General features: G+C 34.5%; 1 protein-coding gene across 1 annotated transcript; it reads right to left on the bottom strand.

Moving 5' to 3' along the window:
• Positions 1-14135: 14135 nt before the first annotated feature.
• Positions 14136-16975, bottom strand: LOC108197513 (protein NRT1/ PTR FAMILY 5.7). Its single transcript, XM_017365160.2, has 4 exons — positions 16705-16975; positions 15966-16183; positions 15303-15847; positions 14136-15180 (listed from the first exon to the last, which is right to left on the bottom strand). Exons 1-4 carry the CDS (start codon positions 16838-16840, stop codon positions 14304-14306), a joined length of 1776 nt encoding a protein of 591 aa, XP_017220649.1. The 5' UTR covers positions 16841-16975; the 3' UTR covers positions 14136-14303.
• Between the last annotated feature and the right edge of the window lie 200 nt (positions 16976-17175).

The following is a 17175-nucleotide window of genomic DNA, read 5'->3' as shown; positions in this document are numbered from 1 at the left end:
AGTGAAAAGGCATCATACTAGCACATCGTCAAAACAGACGCTGTAAGTGACAAAGATCACCAAGTACACAAATACAAGATAATCAATGTCTCGTCCTATGACGCTACATATATAGATGCAAAATATTCTAAGAAGTATTTATGAAATAGAGTAGTGGATGCCAATTGTTGAAATCAATTGATAAGAAAATTTCTTTGAAGAAACTCACCACTCCAGAACATAAATATGAGACAGAATAAAGATTATGTTGTCTCCCTTGTACTCAGAATATTAAACACCTAAAATATATTAGCACTAGTGGTTTTAAGAAATATGCAACAATATTTCACCAGTGCCAATACATCACAATCAATTCACAAATAAAACATCAATAAAGCATCAAGAAAAGATACCAATCAAATATTTCAAAAATGTGAATTAATCATGCATCTATTATTCTATCAAAGTCAATCATGAAACAAGTAAGCATATAATTGTGGATCACAATTTAACTAAGATAAAATAATAATTACCTACGCAATATCATATGATTATCAGATGAGCATATAACAACTAAAATCATGACAATCATACAAAGATATTCGCAAGCCCGAGGGAAAGTTGAAGAAAAGTTCACAAGTCCTATACATGTAATCATTAAACACAAGTGAATTCACACAACTCCTCGCAGAAAAATATTAACAATTAATATTAGTGATCTACATATAAGCATGCAAAAATATCACTAACACTAAAAGTATCACAACTATATGCAGTTAGACATGAAATGAAATATCAATTAATAAATCATCAAATATCTAACACAAATAGTTATGCTTCAAGTATATACACTAATATAAATGGATTCAGCCTAGTGAGAATCTAAGTAACTCCACAAATACTAGTATATCATGACTAAATTCTAACTAGATTCTAACCACATACCAATTACTGATACAAGTCATAAGTCTAGAAACAAATAAGTCATGCTTCAGATTTTATACCTATAAAAATGAATTCAACCTAGAAAATAATCCTAAGTATGTTCACAAATACAGATATATCACGACTAGATTATGACAAAGTTTCTCTACTAGATACCAATTGTTAAAGAGGTATTGATCAAGAAAAATAACATAATTAAGTCATGCTTCATGTCATCTCTAATCATTTAAATCATGAACAAATAAGTCACTTAATTGTCATGCAACACAATTTAAATAATTGAAATAACAAACACTCATGCTAAAACATATAATCACCATTTAAGCATGCAAAGCAATAAACATGGCAATCACATATAATAGCAAAAAGCACGAGGTACTGGATTTTAAATAAATTCACAAGTCCTATGTATAGACAATTTAATACTCATGAATTCATTCAAGAAATACGATAGACATGCTCATGAAGGAAGTAACATCTTATAGAAAATATAGTATGTGATCTACTTGCAGTGAAGTAAAGTGATAAGTTGAATACCTCTGAGACTTGACATTTCAGTTGATGTACCTTTCTTGTACTGATCAAGTCAAGTGGTTGTTGGCATAAGTCTTGGCAGATCTAGAATCTTCCAAAATGCGCATATTCAAAAGATCATTGACTTTACTTTTATTGCCATCATTCTTTAGGCTAACTAGTAGACCATGAAGAATTGCAACTTTCCAACAAACTCATCATATCACTAATCTGCATTCACTTAGCAATTATCTTGCACAAGTGACATTAGTCCACATATAATATAATCATGGTATCACAGCACAGATAGTTGTATTGTGTGTGCCTTGTATCATGAGAGGTAATAATTTGGATACCAAATATGACTCTAGCAAACGGATATTTAAAATAATATGCTAGTCAGAAGTCATACCATGTCCGTGACGATCATCAGGTCCTGGAGAGTAACTCACAGAGAGCTGGTGAAGAAATAGGAATACAAATTCCGTTGGATCTGCAACTGCAAAGTCCTTGAAATTTTGTATGAATCTTCATCTTCTAGCTCACTTTAATATCGTGAACCCGAGTCTCGTCAATGGTGCTTTAGTTCAATCATGAAGGTCGTTGAGTCCCCTAAGATGTAGAGTCCTGAACTTGAAGATTCTGTTTCCATCATCTTCATAACCTTCTTCTTTGTAGTAACTCTAAGCAACCAAATTGGCTTGTCCCTCGTAACAGAGCCAAAATTATCCAGTTGGAATCTGAATACCCGACAAGTACTAGGTACCAAATTGTCTTTAGGTCAGGGTATCAGAATCCGCACAATCTGCTTTTCAAATTGATTGAGATCATCTTGCTGTGCAATCACTCAATCTGGATCCCTTCAAGAGCTTCTGAATCTTCCTTAAGTTTCACTTCATATTGAAACCCAAAGAAACAACATCCTTTCACAATAGCTCTCCCAGTCTTCACTTCACCATCAGGAACATATAAGAACTAGAACCAGAGAATGATATTGACTTCAAACCCTTTGTCTAAGCAGATACGTTCTTCATATGTCCTGTTCATCTTCAATTTGGTGTTGAGTTTGACTAGTGGATCCACCAAATGCTCCCCCTAAGCTGTTGCTGGGATTTTCTTAACAATCCTTATCCTTGCAAAGAGATTCTGCTTGGATTGAATCATCATAATACCAATGATATCACCATTAACAGCTTGGAGCAAAGTGTCGTTCAATATCCTGTCCAGACTTACAATCACCTTCTGTTGAATAATCATAATCACCCTGTAGACTGTAGACTCCATTGAGTAGCCGAGGAAAATATTCTTTGAGCTTTAGATGCAAGACTTGCAAAGATGCATTTTCCTCCAAACACATACCAAAAGATAGTGTTTGCTTCTGATTGGCCACTGAAAGAATGGTGTCTTTCTGGATTTATCAATGATCAGGGTTCATCTTGATCAACCTTCATTTGTGACATCTTGTCCTTCGAACACATATGAACAACACAAAAGACTCTAGAGTAGTCAACGATCATCACAAAAAGATATCTGGCTTTGTTGTAGATATAACATTAACTGATCCGTAGAAATCCATATGTATCATCTGAAGCGGCTCAGAAATGTTGATCATATCTTTGCTTCTTTGTGATGCTCCTTCGACTTCCCTATTGACATACCTCATAAGCTTCATCCATATAGAATCCCAAATGAGGTAGTCCTCTCACTAATTCTCTTCTTACGAATAAAAAGAGCTCCTTGTTTTGACATACAAGTGTGAGAGCTTCATGTTCCATAGCTAACACTCATCCGATGAAGCTTTACTATCGAAATAGCTCACTTCATCTTCAATTGAAGTTCCATATTAGCTACGAGCAGATTCACATCTTTCCTGATTTGAGATAAAGCACTATTCCATGAACTGACATAATGTCCTTTGTCAGAGAACAGTCTGATACTCAGAATTTGTGTGCTTTGACTCTTTCAAGAAAGATATGTTTCCATGATGACATTCCAGGAAAACAGGCATGTCCCGCAAGAGAATCTTTGTTGTCATCTTTCAAAGATTATTGACGGAACTGCTCACACGATCACATTTGCTGACAGGGTACTTTTGGTAAATATATGATTTCAGCTACTCAGCAAACAGAGTGCACCAAAAATCATATGGAACATATGTAACCTGCAATCACAAATGGAAAGTGTTCTATGGTCCCCAATCATAACTGGGTCCGGATGGATTAGAGATTTTTCTTTAACAGTGGTAACAACAGAATCAACCTTAACATGCTAATTCTTATTTAGACATTGCCCTAATGTGATTCTCAAACATGCTTTTCTAAAATCAATGCAAGTACACGGACATGCATTCATGACAAGAAAATAAGCAGACATGATGTTGAATACACATGGCAAATAATCAAAGATAAGACAAGAGCAAGACAGGCAGTTATGCAATTCAGAAGATTCAGTACTCTCTACTTAAACCAATTAACACAAGTGCAACAGGTAGCAAGTAGAATTACATATATTCAATAATCTTCGAAAAGCATATGGATTAGACACAAGAAATTAATAATCACATTATCAATTCATACTAATCCCAATCTGTTGTTATATGGCATTATACTATCTCTATTACCTAAGTCAGTTTTAGATCTAACATGAAGTTCTAAAAGTTCTACTGACACAAGGTAGACATTCCATCATAGAACAAAATAAAATCCTTAACAAACAATTCAGATAAATAAGCAAATCTAGTTGTACTAGGGAATTTGAAACTAAGTGTTTTAACAAAGTTATACATGCTAGGATCATAACCCCTAAAACTAAGAGTTGTTTTCCAAAGGAAAGCTTCTAATCTCACCAATGCAAATAATCAAATCCTAAATATTCATACACATGTTAAGAATCTGCTAAAGACACATACACAAGATTATCATCAATCCTAGTTACCAGAACAGTGATCTAGCATACTATTCCAATCATTATCTATTGTGATGCTATCATGCTTGTGCTTGTGTGTTAAACAATTCTACTCAGAGATTTATAACATGCTTTGAATATAAAGAAATATGTATTGCATAGTTAGAAAGAATTCGTACCTGAGATGTGCGAGTTGAGTCATCTTCACTGATCCAGCTCACACCTTTCCTAAAATAGCATAAGAACTTGTTGTGATGTTTCTTTCAAAACATCCACTTGAATTTCAGACAAGCCCTATCATCCTTGTTTGTCGAGGCTTCAATATATATAGCAACCCACCTTTGCTAAAGATACCAAACAATATTGTGTGTATTGACCAACTCAGTTTTGAAAACAACCTCCTTGAACTGAACCCTGAAGAGTCACCACTTGAAACTAATGGATTCCATCTGAATCTGACATGACTAAACCTCTCAGACAGTGTTATGCTAATCCTTGAAGTTCTGTCCTCACATTCTTCAAAAGTGTTAACTTTCGTCGACTTGAGCATCCTCAAATTCAGCAGTTACAAACTCTTCTGTTCAATCCTAAGGTTCTGACATAAATGCACGAAATTGATTTGGTGCGGTAGTAACTCGATAATTATATCCTTAAACCTCCACAGTTCTCTATCTTTGGTTCAGTCGATTCTGGATGGATTTAGCATTGATACAATTCATTGTGTAATTGTATATCCCTGAATCACTGAGTTAGATTGAAATCCCTTGAAGATTCTTCTGCAAAAACTTCTCTTTTCCTACTACTAGTGGTGCTATTCAAAGTTGACATTCCGAGCCCTGGAAAGATGCTTCATTGCAGATGTAGCACATTCCCATCCTGATCTGGTGATCTGATAATCAAGTTGGAGTAATTACTCAGATCAAGTCCTGAAGTACCTTCTTCAAAATCCACTTTTAGTAGTACCAAATTAGTCTTCAATAGAATCTTCTTCGAATCACAATCATCTTTGTCGAACATAGAAAACTGCTTCTAATAATCCTTTGAGAAATCAATTGGATTGGGTCATCAATGTACTTCCATTACCGGTTCTGAGAATCTGGTATTTGAAAGCCCGGTGTTTGTCTTGTAATCTGTCAGCCTGATCTGTCTCAACTAAATGTCAATCTGATTTGTCTTGGAGTAGAATAATTAAAAAGGTTACGGGACACTTGATTATTTAAACTAAGTTTAAATTATAAAGAAAATAAATTTAAAAATAAGTTTTAAAAGATGAAAGAAAATAAAGTATAAAATAAACTTAGTTAAATCTATAAAGTAAATTTAATTATATTTAAAAAATAAATTCAAATAAATTCATAATAAACTGAATAAGTTTAGAATAAATTTATTTCAAATTTATTTAGTAAATATATTAAAATTTATTAAATAAATTTAATTTTTGAAAATATTCAAGTGTCTCGTCTCCAATTAAATCATAGCTTCCAGAACAAATTAAATTGAACTCTTGAATTTGAACTTATATCCATAATCAGTTAAATCCTCTTAAATTTATATTTTATATTTTAACTTAAATTTAAATCATAAACTATAAAAATTTAAATAATAAATTTATAAAATTTATGATAAACTTAATAAAGTCTAAGAGTAAACTTTACAAGTCTAAAATAAATCTGAACAAATTTATTAAATGAATTTCATAAGGTTTATAAAATAAATTTAAGTAAGTTCATAAAATAAATTTAATTAATTCATAATAAACTCAATTAATAAGTTTAAAATAAATTAAATCAAATTTATAAAATAAACTTATTAAAATTTAAAATATAAATTTATAAGTCCTGGTCCAAAGTTCAGTATCCAACAGATAATCCTTGCTTAGGCCTACGGACAAATTCAGCAACACAAACCGGAAGAACATTTCCCCTAATCAAATATCAAAAGCTAGGTTCTTGATTTTCCGTACGATAAGGATCCTGATTTGTATATCAATCAGCCTGGCTCTGATACCAATTGTTAGGTCCAAAGTATCGTAGAAGGGGGGGGTTGAATACGATACTCACTACAATTTAAAATTCTTTCGAATCTTGCGGATAAATAAATTGCAGTCCTGTAATGGGTTTCGTGTTCCGGATATTTATTGGGTCGGTTTCTGAGGATATGAAAATATTAAACCAACACACAATATTTTCCAAGGTATATCTGTATATTGATAAATACCTCGAAGGTGCTATAAATCCAAACCCGAAGGTTGGCTGCAGAGACTACAATACACTCTACACACAAACGCCTATCAAAACAGATCTTCTATCTAAGCTCTCGTATGTGTGTAGTGTGTGCACTTTACAAAGTGTGTAGTTATTTTCAAATGAAAATACTAAGCTCTATTTATAGGCTTTCCAACAACTAACCATGGTTAACGAGTTCGTCCTGGACGACTTGAGTTCGTCCTGGACGAGTTCGATTTATCAAAATAAATCTAAGTCCCAGGAATGCATGAAGTGGCGCAGGTTCCATATACATATACATATGTATATATATATAAAAACATAGTCACAAGTCAAACATGGCGCCAAGGTTTGTACAATGGGAAGTCAAAACTTGCGCTTGACTTCCCAGTCAAACCTTGCGCTCATGGAGTGTAATCCAGTGTGAGATAATTACTTAGAGTAATTCTGAGTAATTTCCAGTCAAAAGTTGCGCCTGGAATCCTGGTCAAATGTTGCGCTGTAGTGACCCTGTATGGCTTATGACTTAGATAATTTTTGGAGCACCCAAACTTGCGCTTGATCCTTCACATGTATGTGAGGCGCCAACTTTGACCAAAAGTCAAAAGTTGCGCTTATTGAAGGATACAGTGTATGCACTGTGAATACTTAGAAGATTTCTAAGTGTTTGAGAGAGGTTGAGGCGCCAACTTTGACTTAGTCAAAGTTTGCGCCTTAACAGTGTTGGTGCTTCCCTTGATGAACACTTAGACAGATTCAGGAGTTTTCTCATTTAGCATAGGAATTAAATATACATATATATATAATTAATTGTGTTTAATTAATTACTTGAATTATTTAAATTCAAAATAATTCACAATTAATATATATATATATATATATATCTAATTGATAATTTCCTTTGGCAGTAAATCCTGGAGTAGCTCGATTGACTTGATCAATTAATTCGTTGATCGAATCCACTGAATACTTTCGTGCGTCCTGACGTCCTGTGCACTGGTCTGGTTCACGAACGACTCGAACTGAAATGATTCTTTGAATCCTTTGCTTGATAATAAACTTGATCAGTCATTCCGGGTTAGATGTTGCTTCGATTTGTTGATTATAAATAACCAACCAAGATATATAGAAATATCTTGCTTCAGGGGTTGCACTGAAATCTTTAGAGTACTTGGACAACATCTTCATTGCTTCCACAATCTTGAATACTTCAATCTTTATTCTTCACTGAGGCATGAACATATTAATGAACTTCTTCCAGTGAACTTATTCCTTCAAGACTGTAGATGGCTTCTTCAACCTTTGTCTTCGTATCTTCCGATTCCGGTGCAGGCGTAGTGTTATTTACTTGTCCTGTTCTATTGTTGAGTTATCATCCCTATGTAACAGATAGGGTTTTCTTTACATTTAGACTTACATTCAGCACCTTGTTGAAATACAAATAACTTTGCTAGTAGTATAAATTATAAAACATGGATTTGTAGTGTCGGTTGATGACATTTTTTCTGTATTAATAAGCTCTTCGTCTCGTCCTTAATCATATATTTACATTGGCTAGGTTAACCTGTAATTTGATTAGTGATAATAAAACTTATTAAAACAACTTCATAGGAGTTGCATTAATCAAAAAAAAAAAAAAACTTCATAGGAGTTGCACGTGGTTAGACAGTGGCGCTTAAAACTCGCTACCCTGAGGTCACAAGATTTTTTGGACGCTCCCGGAGTTAGTGGACTATCATGCTCAGAATATGAGTGTGCAAGTGAGCAAATGTGCAAGTATGCTCAACCGGATTAGTCGAGGTGCGCGCAAACCGGCTCGAACCGGTTTATTAAAAAGAAACAAACAGAATTTGGAATTTTCAAGACAGAATTGTATGGCTCCTGTCGAGCGCTATCAAGATTGTAAACAAACGCACAAGGGAATTTCCTCCCACACCCATATGGACTTGTAGAGTTGTAGTTGTTGATGGGACTTTACAGCATTCAACCTTCAAAAAATATTCATGTTTGGTATTTTCATTGGATAATTAAAAGAACTCGTACAGACGAATTAAATTCGTATATATATAAATTGAGAATTCTAGTCGATTTTAGTTCTGATTCTCATTTTCCTTTCTTATACCGGGTGTCTAAGCCAGTTGCACACTATTTCATTCCGGAAAATCACACACAAAATCTCACATGTCGCGGATATTTTCTATAAGAATCAAAGCTTTACTTCGTAATGTGGAAAAATGTTACTCCAGAATAACAACTCAATAGCTTTGAGCTTTAATAAAGTTTCGATTCTTGAATATACACGAATTTTTTTTCGTAATATGATGGTTGGCTGTTTTTAGGAAGAAATGAAATATGAAAGTGGAATAAGCTTTCCTCTGTTAGATGACCAACGTTGTTTGTATATTTTATCCTCTCTTTATTTTGTTTCTGCCTCATTTTGAACCATTAAACTTTTGGTTCATCTCAGCCTCTGTGAGGCCTTTCAAAGGATATTTAGTCCATTCTAGAGGGACTCCGTATGATTTTGTTTGGACCAAAACATAAACAGTGACGGATACATGATATATCCAATGCCCGGGTCTAGATCTCTAGTGTTTAATATTGTGTAAATATTTTGAGCTCACAGGGTCTAAATGTGCTGCTCATAATCAGTACACCCCTGGCCCTCCAGGAGCTCAAACTGGTAAACTTATTATTCTTTTGCATGGTTGTTTTTAAGTGAGCTTATTTTAGTTATGCAGTTACATAATAGCCCACCCCATGTGGCCTAGCAAGTAGAATGGGCCTAGCTAGCTACAGTGGCGGAGCCAGCCATAAGCTCTAGTGGGGGCCAAAATATTTTTTTAAGACATTATAATAGATACTCCCTCCGTCCCGTCAGATTGTTTACGTACACTGTCTGCACGCATTTTGAGACTTTTGTTGATTATAGTTCTATAACGTATTTTTAATTGATCAATAACCATTAAACCTGGAAGAAGAAAATTAAAGGTGGATGATTAATCTCTCAAGTCTCAATCTCCCTTGCTCTGTTTTGTTATATTATTGTCCCGAGATGGTGTTCAGTTCTGCAGACTAAAACAAAACCCTTTTTTCACAAAATCAGCTAGCTATGTTTATGCATGAACATGAGTATCATATATAATATATTAAAACCTATAAAATCTAGTGGGGTCCAGTGCCCCCACCAGCCTCTATGTACATCCGCCACTGGCTAGCTAGCAAGTATAATGTATGGGCCTAGCTAGCACATCCAGTGTATGGGCCTAACAAGTAAATTGCATGTTACTATTCCTTTTTGATTCCAAAGAAAAAAAATATATCTATTAATTAATTTTAAAAATATTAATTTAAATCTATACAAGTAAAATGCATGTTCTGTACTCAAATTCCGTCTGTATGTACAAGTATTCTACTATATGTACTTGACCATATACATGTGTGTGTGTATTTAACAGAATATATTTCATTATTTATATCCAAAATCCCTAGTGTTTAATATTGTGTTAATATTTTGAGCTCACATGATATGGATCAGCTGTTCCTAATCGGTACGCCCCTGGTCCTTGAGGAACTAGAGCTGGTACTTCATCGGCTCAAACTGGTAAAGTTGTTATTCTTTTGCATGTTTGCATTTAGTTTTTGAGTGGGCTTACTGTAGTTATTCAGTTAAGTTATAGAGTAATAGCCCACCCCCATATGGGCCTAGCATGTAGAGTGAATGAGCCTAGTTAAATAGGACAACCTAACAAGTACAGTGCATGATTCCTTTTTGCTTCCAAAGTAAAAATAAAAAATTTATTAAAATAATACTTATTTAAAATTGTGAAAATGAAAATTAATTTAATAAAGAAAATAAATATATGGACAAAGTTAAAGACTCAAGTGGATTGTTTTACTTCGTTGAAGTTGTACTTATACAAGATGACATGAATGTTTATATGTCAGTATGTTACCATAAATTTTTTTTTGTTAAATGATTTTCTTTTTTGAAATTTATGTTAAGTGTATTTTATCATAACCTGTTGTTCATTTTTTTATAGGATATGTTATCGATCCATTTTCTATCTACTTGAACAATCTTCCTTATGAAGTAAACAGAAGCAGTATCATTGCTGCTTCCAGATCATTTGGTCCAATTCAAAAGGGAGGAATTAAATTCAGTCGTGTGGTATATATTTCTATGATATAGAGACTGTGTTAATTTATATGTGGATGTGTCATCTCTATTTTCTAATACACATGCATACTTTTACATTGTCTAAATAGAAAAAGTTTTCTGGTAAGCCTGGTACAGCTTATGGATCAGTGATGTTTACGGACACAAAATCCGCTATCGCTGCAGTTAAGGTGCCTGTTATTCTAGTATATATTCATACACGTGTCACACACATATGCACATATGATATTTCAATGTAATGTGTTTTTTCTAACTAAACCAACACTCTTGTGTTTTAGTCTGAGCCTTTCTATATGAATGGAAAACTGGTGTATATCAAGCAGAAGAAAAAGAAAGATAACTCAGGTATTAAATTTGTTGATTGAAGTAATTAGTTTAGATTTATACTTTACTATAGATATAAATTTAAAACATTTGATAACTAAGTATTTAGAAGTCAAAATTAAAAACAATTATAACTGTCTCATCTGTAAAGACTAAACTTATTGTTTTTTGTCTAAAGCTCCTGCCCCTGCCTTCACCTATCAATAATGAAGTTGTGATTGCTGTACTTTTTGAAGATCAGGCTATGTTGACTTTGGGTTCAAAGACCAAAATGTTTCAACTCCAGAATGAAAATATGGAGCAATATCACTTGGATCAAATTAGAGGATTCTGCTTAACAACTACAGAAAGCAAGAATTTCATTAAGCAATATTGGAAGCCTCTTACGGATCATATCCCATCCGTAGACATGTGGGTGCATGCCATGGCGAAGCACAATCTTCACAAGAAGAAGATACTTCAAAGAGACTACTTTCAACTTGCGGCGGATCTAGCTCCGAAAGTAAGGGAGGTCGTATATAATATTTTGAAACGAAGATTGATTTGAATAAACACAGGGAAAAAAATAATATTCATATTATATAACTTTTTACCGTTTCACGAAATAAATAAGTCATGCCCACTTTGATTAGAATGGTGGACACCAAAATGATAACATATAAAAAAAATAATATTCTGATTATGTTATTTTTTACCGTTACATGACATAATGTAATTATGTAAAATTATGGACAAAAATTTAAGTGCCCCTATCAAGATCCGCCTCTGATCTCTATGATCTTCCTCACTTCATGAATAGCTTCAAGATGGAGTTGCGAAATTTGATTGCTACGATGATGGCACTAGGTTTTCTCCCAAGTTGGACACGCTTGAATTGTTTTCACAAAAGTTAGAGACAGTGATTTCCAATGAAGAGGATGAGAACGAGGTCCCTCGTGTAGATAACCCAAGTAACATTTTAGTTGATCATCCCAAATATGAAGCATAGGCCCTGGATGTGATGACTTTCTACAAGGATCTACTTGGAATTTGATTGAAAAACTAGCTATTTCTACAACTGTAGCCGCTGCTTTTGTGTTTTCAGAAAAACACTTCTATCTATTTAGTATTTCTTCAATTTTATCATTTAAAGTTGGACAGTGATTAGCTTTATATGATTGCTTTATTATTATTTTTGTTTGATGTAAGGATGTTATTCTAGTTAATGATGAATTATATGTTTTCTATTCTATATGCATGCTGGTAATTTGGTGTTGTGGTTCAGACTTTAGGAGTTGTAGGTTTAAGGCTTTTAGCGAGACATCACTTGTAATACTGCATTTATAAAACCACCACATACAATATCACACTTCAGAATTTCATACAATTTATGCAATCCCATCTATGATTCTTAGCGCCGTTAACAGACAAAGGGGTATTTGTGTAATTTCATTTCTGTAATGACTCTTTTGTGTTTCGTTTTGCTATTTAACGAAGCTACAACCCCTCCATATCATTATACAGCCTCACACAGCTCTAGTTTTCCCGCAGTTGTCTCATATGCTAGCTGGAAAATTAGAGTTGCGTAAGACTGTACAATGATTTGAGGGCGTCGCAGTTTTGCTAAATGGCAAAAAGAAGCACAAAAAAGCCATTACTAAGGTGAAATTGTCCAAAATACCCCTTTATCTGTTAACGTCGTTAAGTATTATAGACTGGACTGCATAAATTGTATTGGGTTATGAACCGTGATATTGCAAGTGGTGGTTTTAAAAGTGCAGTATTGCAAGTGGTGTCTCGCTTAAAGTGAAAGTACACAAAATGCACCTTACTCTTTTTAATTTTACTTACTTTTGTACATTATATTCAGCATATTGTTGAAATACAAAAAACTTTGCTGGTATAAAACATGGATTTTTAGTGTCGGTTGATGACATCTTTTCTATATTAATAATCTCTTCGCCTCTAAATATATATGTATATTGGCTACCTCTAAATCTGTGCTCTCTCCGTTCCAACTAATTGTATACATTCGGTTGGGACACGAAGATCAAGAAAAATGTGTAAAAAAGGACTAAAGTTAAATGAAAAATAGGTAAAGTAATGAGACCAATTTATATTTAAGATAGATTTTAAGGTAATGTACGAAAGTAATTGGTGTAATAGTGCTTTATATTATTACAGAATAGAGATAATCGAAGAAAGTAGTGGCTGTTACAATATTTTATATTATTAAGAGTTACTATTATAAGAATATATAAAAATAAAGGGACTATCTCAAAATGAAAACTGTATATATAAATGAATGGAAAGAGTATAACTTATTAAAACAGAATTTTCAAGACAGAATTGTATGGCTCCACTCGTGCGCTATCAAGATTGTAAACAAACGCACAAGGGGATTGCCACCCACACCCATATGGACTTGTAGTTGTTGATGGGACTTTGCAGCATTCAACCTTCAATAATTTTTCACGTTTGGTATTTTCGTCGGATAATGAAAGAAATTCGTACAGATGAATTATATTCCAAAACATAAAAATTGAGGAATTTAGTTCTGATTCCGATTCTCATTTTTCTTTCTTATACCGGGTGTCTGAGCTAGTTGCTCAATGTTTCATTCCGGAAAATTGAACACAAAATCTCCCATGTTGCGGATATTTTCTATAAGAATCAAACCTTTACTTGGTAATGTGGAAAATGTTACTCCGGAATAACAACTCAATAGCTTTGAGCTTTAATAAAGTTTCGATTTTCGAATATACATTTTCATAAATTGATGTTTGGCTGTTTTTAGGAGGAGATGGAATAAGCTTTCCTATGTTAGGTGACCAACGTTGTTTGTATATTCTATTCTATCTTCATTTTGTCTATGCCTCATTTTGAACCATTAAATTTTTGGTTCATCTCAGCCTCTGTGTGATCTTTCAAGGGATACTTAGTACATTCTGGAGGGACTCCGTATGATATTGTTTGGACCAAAACATAAAGAGACGTATGCAGTGAGGGATATAGGATTATATCCCAATACATGGGAGTCGGATTTGCAAGTTAAATTATGAAGTAGTAGTATACGAAGAAGCTAGGAAACAAACCTCGAGCATTATTCTAACAAGAAACAATCCACATATCGACATTACTGAACTTTTATTGTCTCGGCTTTAACAACAGAGCATAAAATATTCTAATCATTATTAGACATAAATACATTGCCATTACCTTCCTATCAAATATAACACAGCTATTACTTTTTACTAAGCTATTGCCTCCAAACCATCACCCTTAAAACTATCAGCCACAGCTGCTACATCACCCCTTTGCTGCACATTCTTGTAAGAGTATTTCCTTGTCACAGCCACATAAGGCACGATATTTACCGCGACGATACCTGCTAACAACCAGTAAAAATAATCCAGACGGCTGCTATTTAAGTCCTTGCCAAACCAGCTTTCCCCTGTCTTCTCTGTAACTTTGTCCACAACTGTAATCAAGAAACTACTAATGAAACTCGAAACTCCAAGCACACTTAAGTACAGTCCAATGCCTAGGCTTCGCATTGAATCGGGTACTTGGTCGTAGAAATACTCTTGTAGTCCCACTAGACTGAATCCATCTCCCATTCCAATGATGAGAAATTGTGGAGCTAACCAGAACACACTCATTGACAATGAGCCTTTTATGGGATCACTGTGGACAAGATTTAGTCTTTTTCTTTCGACAAAACCTGCTAATACCATTGTTGTGAATGTGATCAGCATACCAATGCCGATTCTCTGGAGAATGCTGAGGCCTCTTTCGTTCCCAGTTGCTCGTCTTAGAAAGGGTACGAGTAGTTTATCATAAAGGGCGACTGATATGATCATGCCAATGGCAGAGAGGCCGAAAACTGAGGCTGGAGGGATGAGAAAGTTGTCTGTGATGTTGCGGTTCATTGTTGAGGATTGTTTGACAAAGAATGTTGATGTTTGTGCAACGCAGATACCAAAGGGTAAAGAAGTTAGCCAAATGGGGATCATTTTGAGAATGAGTTTCATCTCCTCAACCTCGGTTATAGTAGCAAGTCTCCAAGCATTTATTTGACTTTCAAGTGTTCTGTCATTGCCCTCGATGATCGCAGCCTTGTCAAGGAACCTAAAAAAACACAGGGAGACACATTCTTAAAAACACGAAAAAATAAAAAAAAATGTTGAGTTTCTAGAGTTTTTTCCAAGTTGGAACCTCTATCAGAATTGTATTACACTACTGTTGCTTACTTGAAGTTCTCGGTGTGGAACAGAAGCCTGCCTCGAGTTTTAGCTGAATTAGGAAGTTCATAGAGTTCAGCAGTGCTGGAAGCATGAGGGAGCTTTCTTTTAGCGAATGCTGCTACAAGAACTCGTAGCATTGGTGTCAAGGGGCTCCCTGTTGGCAACCTGAAGCGGTAAAATGGTCTTCCAGCGCAGAAGATTATTATAGTAGAAGCCATCACACAAGTAAGGATGATATCTGCAACACCCCAGCTCACATTGTCTTGAATGTAAACGATCAGAGTTACAGCAACAAACAGTCCAGCGCAAAGGCCACAGTTCCACCAGTTAAAGAAAGAGAGCTTTTTCCTTCTTTCCTCGGGATGATCATCATCAAATTGGTCTGCTCCAAAGCTTTCGAGAGAGGGCTTGTGCCCTCCAGTTCCTACAGAAATCAGGTAGATTGCAAGAAAGAAGACCACTTCATGAACCTTTCTCGGTTTGTGGCAAATGTCAGAGCTACAAGGCCTCCAACTTGGGATTATTCTTGACATTGTCAATAACAGCAACCCCTAAATGAATAAGAAACTGCTCATTAGAACTAAAACTCTTGAGATCAAGCACAGAACGTCAACAAAGGTGATACTCTTGTAGTCAAGTGCTCAATAAAAATCTAATACTGAGATTTACCAAGAAGTAAATGACAGATGAGACTAAAACTGCAGGAAATCGACCAAGATAACCATCAGCAACGAAGCCTCCAAGTAGCGGCATTATAGTTGTCACACCAGACCAACAGTTGACACTCTTTGCAGCTGTCTTGAGGTCTTGGTGAATCACCTTAGTAAGGTATATAATTAAACTTGTTGCTATACCAAAGTAGCTCAACCGTTCACTGAACTCGATTGCTGCAAAAATAAAAATTGAAGTGACAAAGATTCTGAGACCATTATAAACTCTTATTGTTAATAGTATCGCTAAGGATAAATGACATACAAACATAATATTTACATATTCAGCGTGCTTGGTTGATAAATTTAAACGCACTCCTTCTTAAATTAATAAGACCACTGGAGATGAAAGAGATCACAGCACCAAAATTCTATTGGACTAAGATTATTACTCAACTTAACTTTATTTTGTGGGCATCTCAACTGTTCATCTGTATAATTAACAATGCGATCTTATATTTGATTGGCAAGAAGAGATACAAAAAGATATTATTTTTACAACTATGATCATTAGCTAGATAATTCTCCAGTTATAAATCAAACAAGTAATTTACGTTTTAGTTGAAAGATGATCAACAAAGATTATTCGAGTGTCCTGACAGATAAAAACCTTAAAAAAACAGAACAAGTACCAATTTTTACCAACACAGAAAGCAAGAAGCTCAAATTACATGGAGACTAACTAGCGTTATTCTTACAGATAATGAAGAACGAGGCCTTCCATGCACCAGTAGAAGCTCGCAGAGGAAGCTTTCCTTTATGATCGACAGAAGAGTCATGGACATAGATATCTTCATCGAGATCAAAAGCCTCTTTCTTCTGTATCTGCTTCATATTCTGTCAACACTACTAAGTTTTAGTTAAGGTCTGAAATTTTGTAGTGCAATTTGTAGGATGCTTTCAGCTCTAGCCCTGTGTGTGCTTATATAGAGGGCTCTCAGTAACCGATGACTATGAAGTCTGAATTCACAAAATTCTTTGTCAATTATAGCGAAGGCGAAAAAGTAAGACTATGCCACTAATTTAAATTTGTTGTTATCTATTAGGGAATAGCATCTGGGTAACTCTACAAATTCTTGAAGTGACTAAAGTCAAAAGTTGCTAGAGGGCTTGCTAGTTACTATCATGGTCCATAGTTTGGTTCTTCATTTAATCTTTACGTTATATTT

This window comes from Daucus carota, chromosome 8 (assembly GCF_001625215.2).
Source record: "Daucus carota subsp. sativus chromosome 8, DH1 v3.0, whole genome shotgun sequence".
In the NCBI taxonomy this organism is placed as follows: domain Eukaryota; kingdom Viridiplantae; phylum Streptophyta; class Magnoliopsida; order Apiales; family Apiaceae; genus Daucus; species Daucus carota.
Note: the sequence above shows the minus strand (reverse complement) of the source record. Positions and strands in the feature narration are given on the sequence as shown.

Bases quoted from the DNA above. Each gene is read 5' to 3' on its own strand.
- LOC108197513 (XM_017365160.2), bottom strand. From the start codon at position 16,840: ATGAAGCAGATACAGAAGAAAGAGGCTTTTGATCTCGATGAAGATATC. The intron at 16,184-16,704 runs GTAAGAATAACG...TTATTTTTGCAG, and splicing joins GGCCTCGTTCTTCATTATCT to CAATCGAGTTCAGTGAACGG. The intron at 15,181-15,302 runs GTAAGCAACAGT...GTGTTTTTTTAG, and splicing joins TTCCACACCGAGAACTTCAA to GTTCCTTGACAAGGCTGCGA.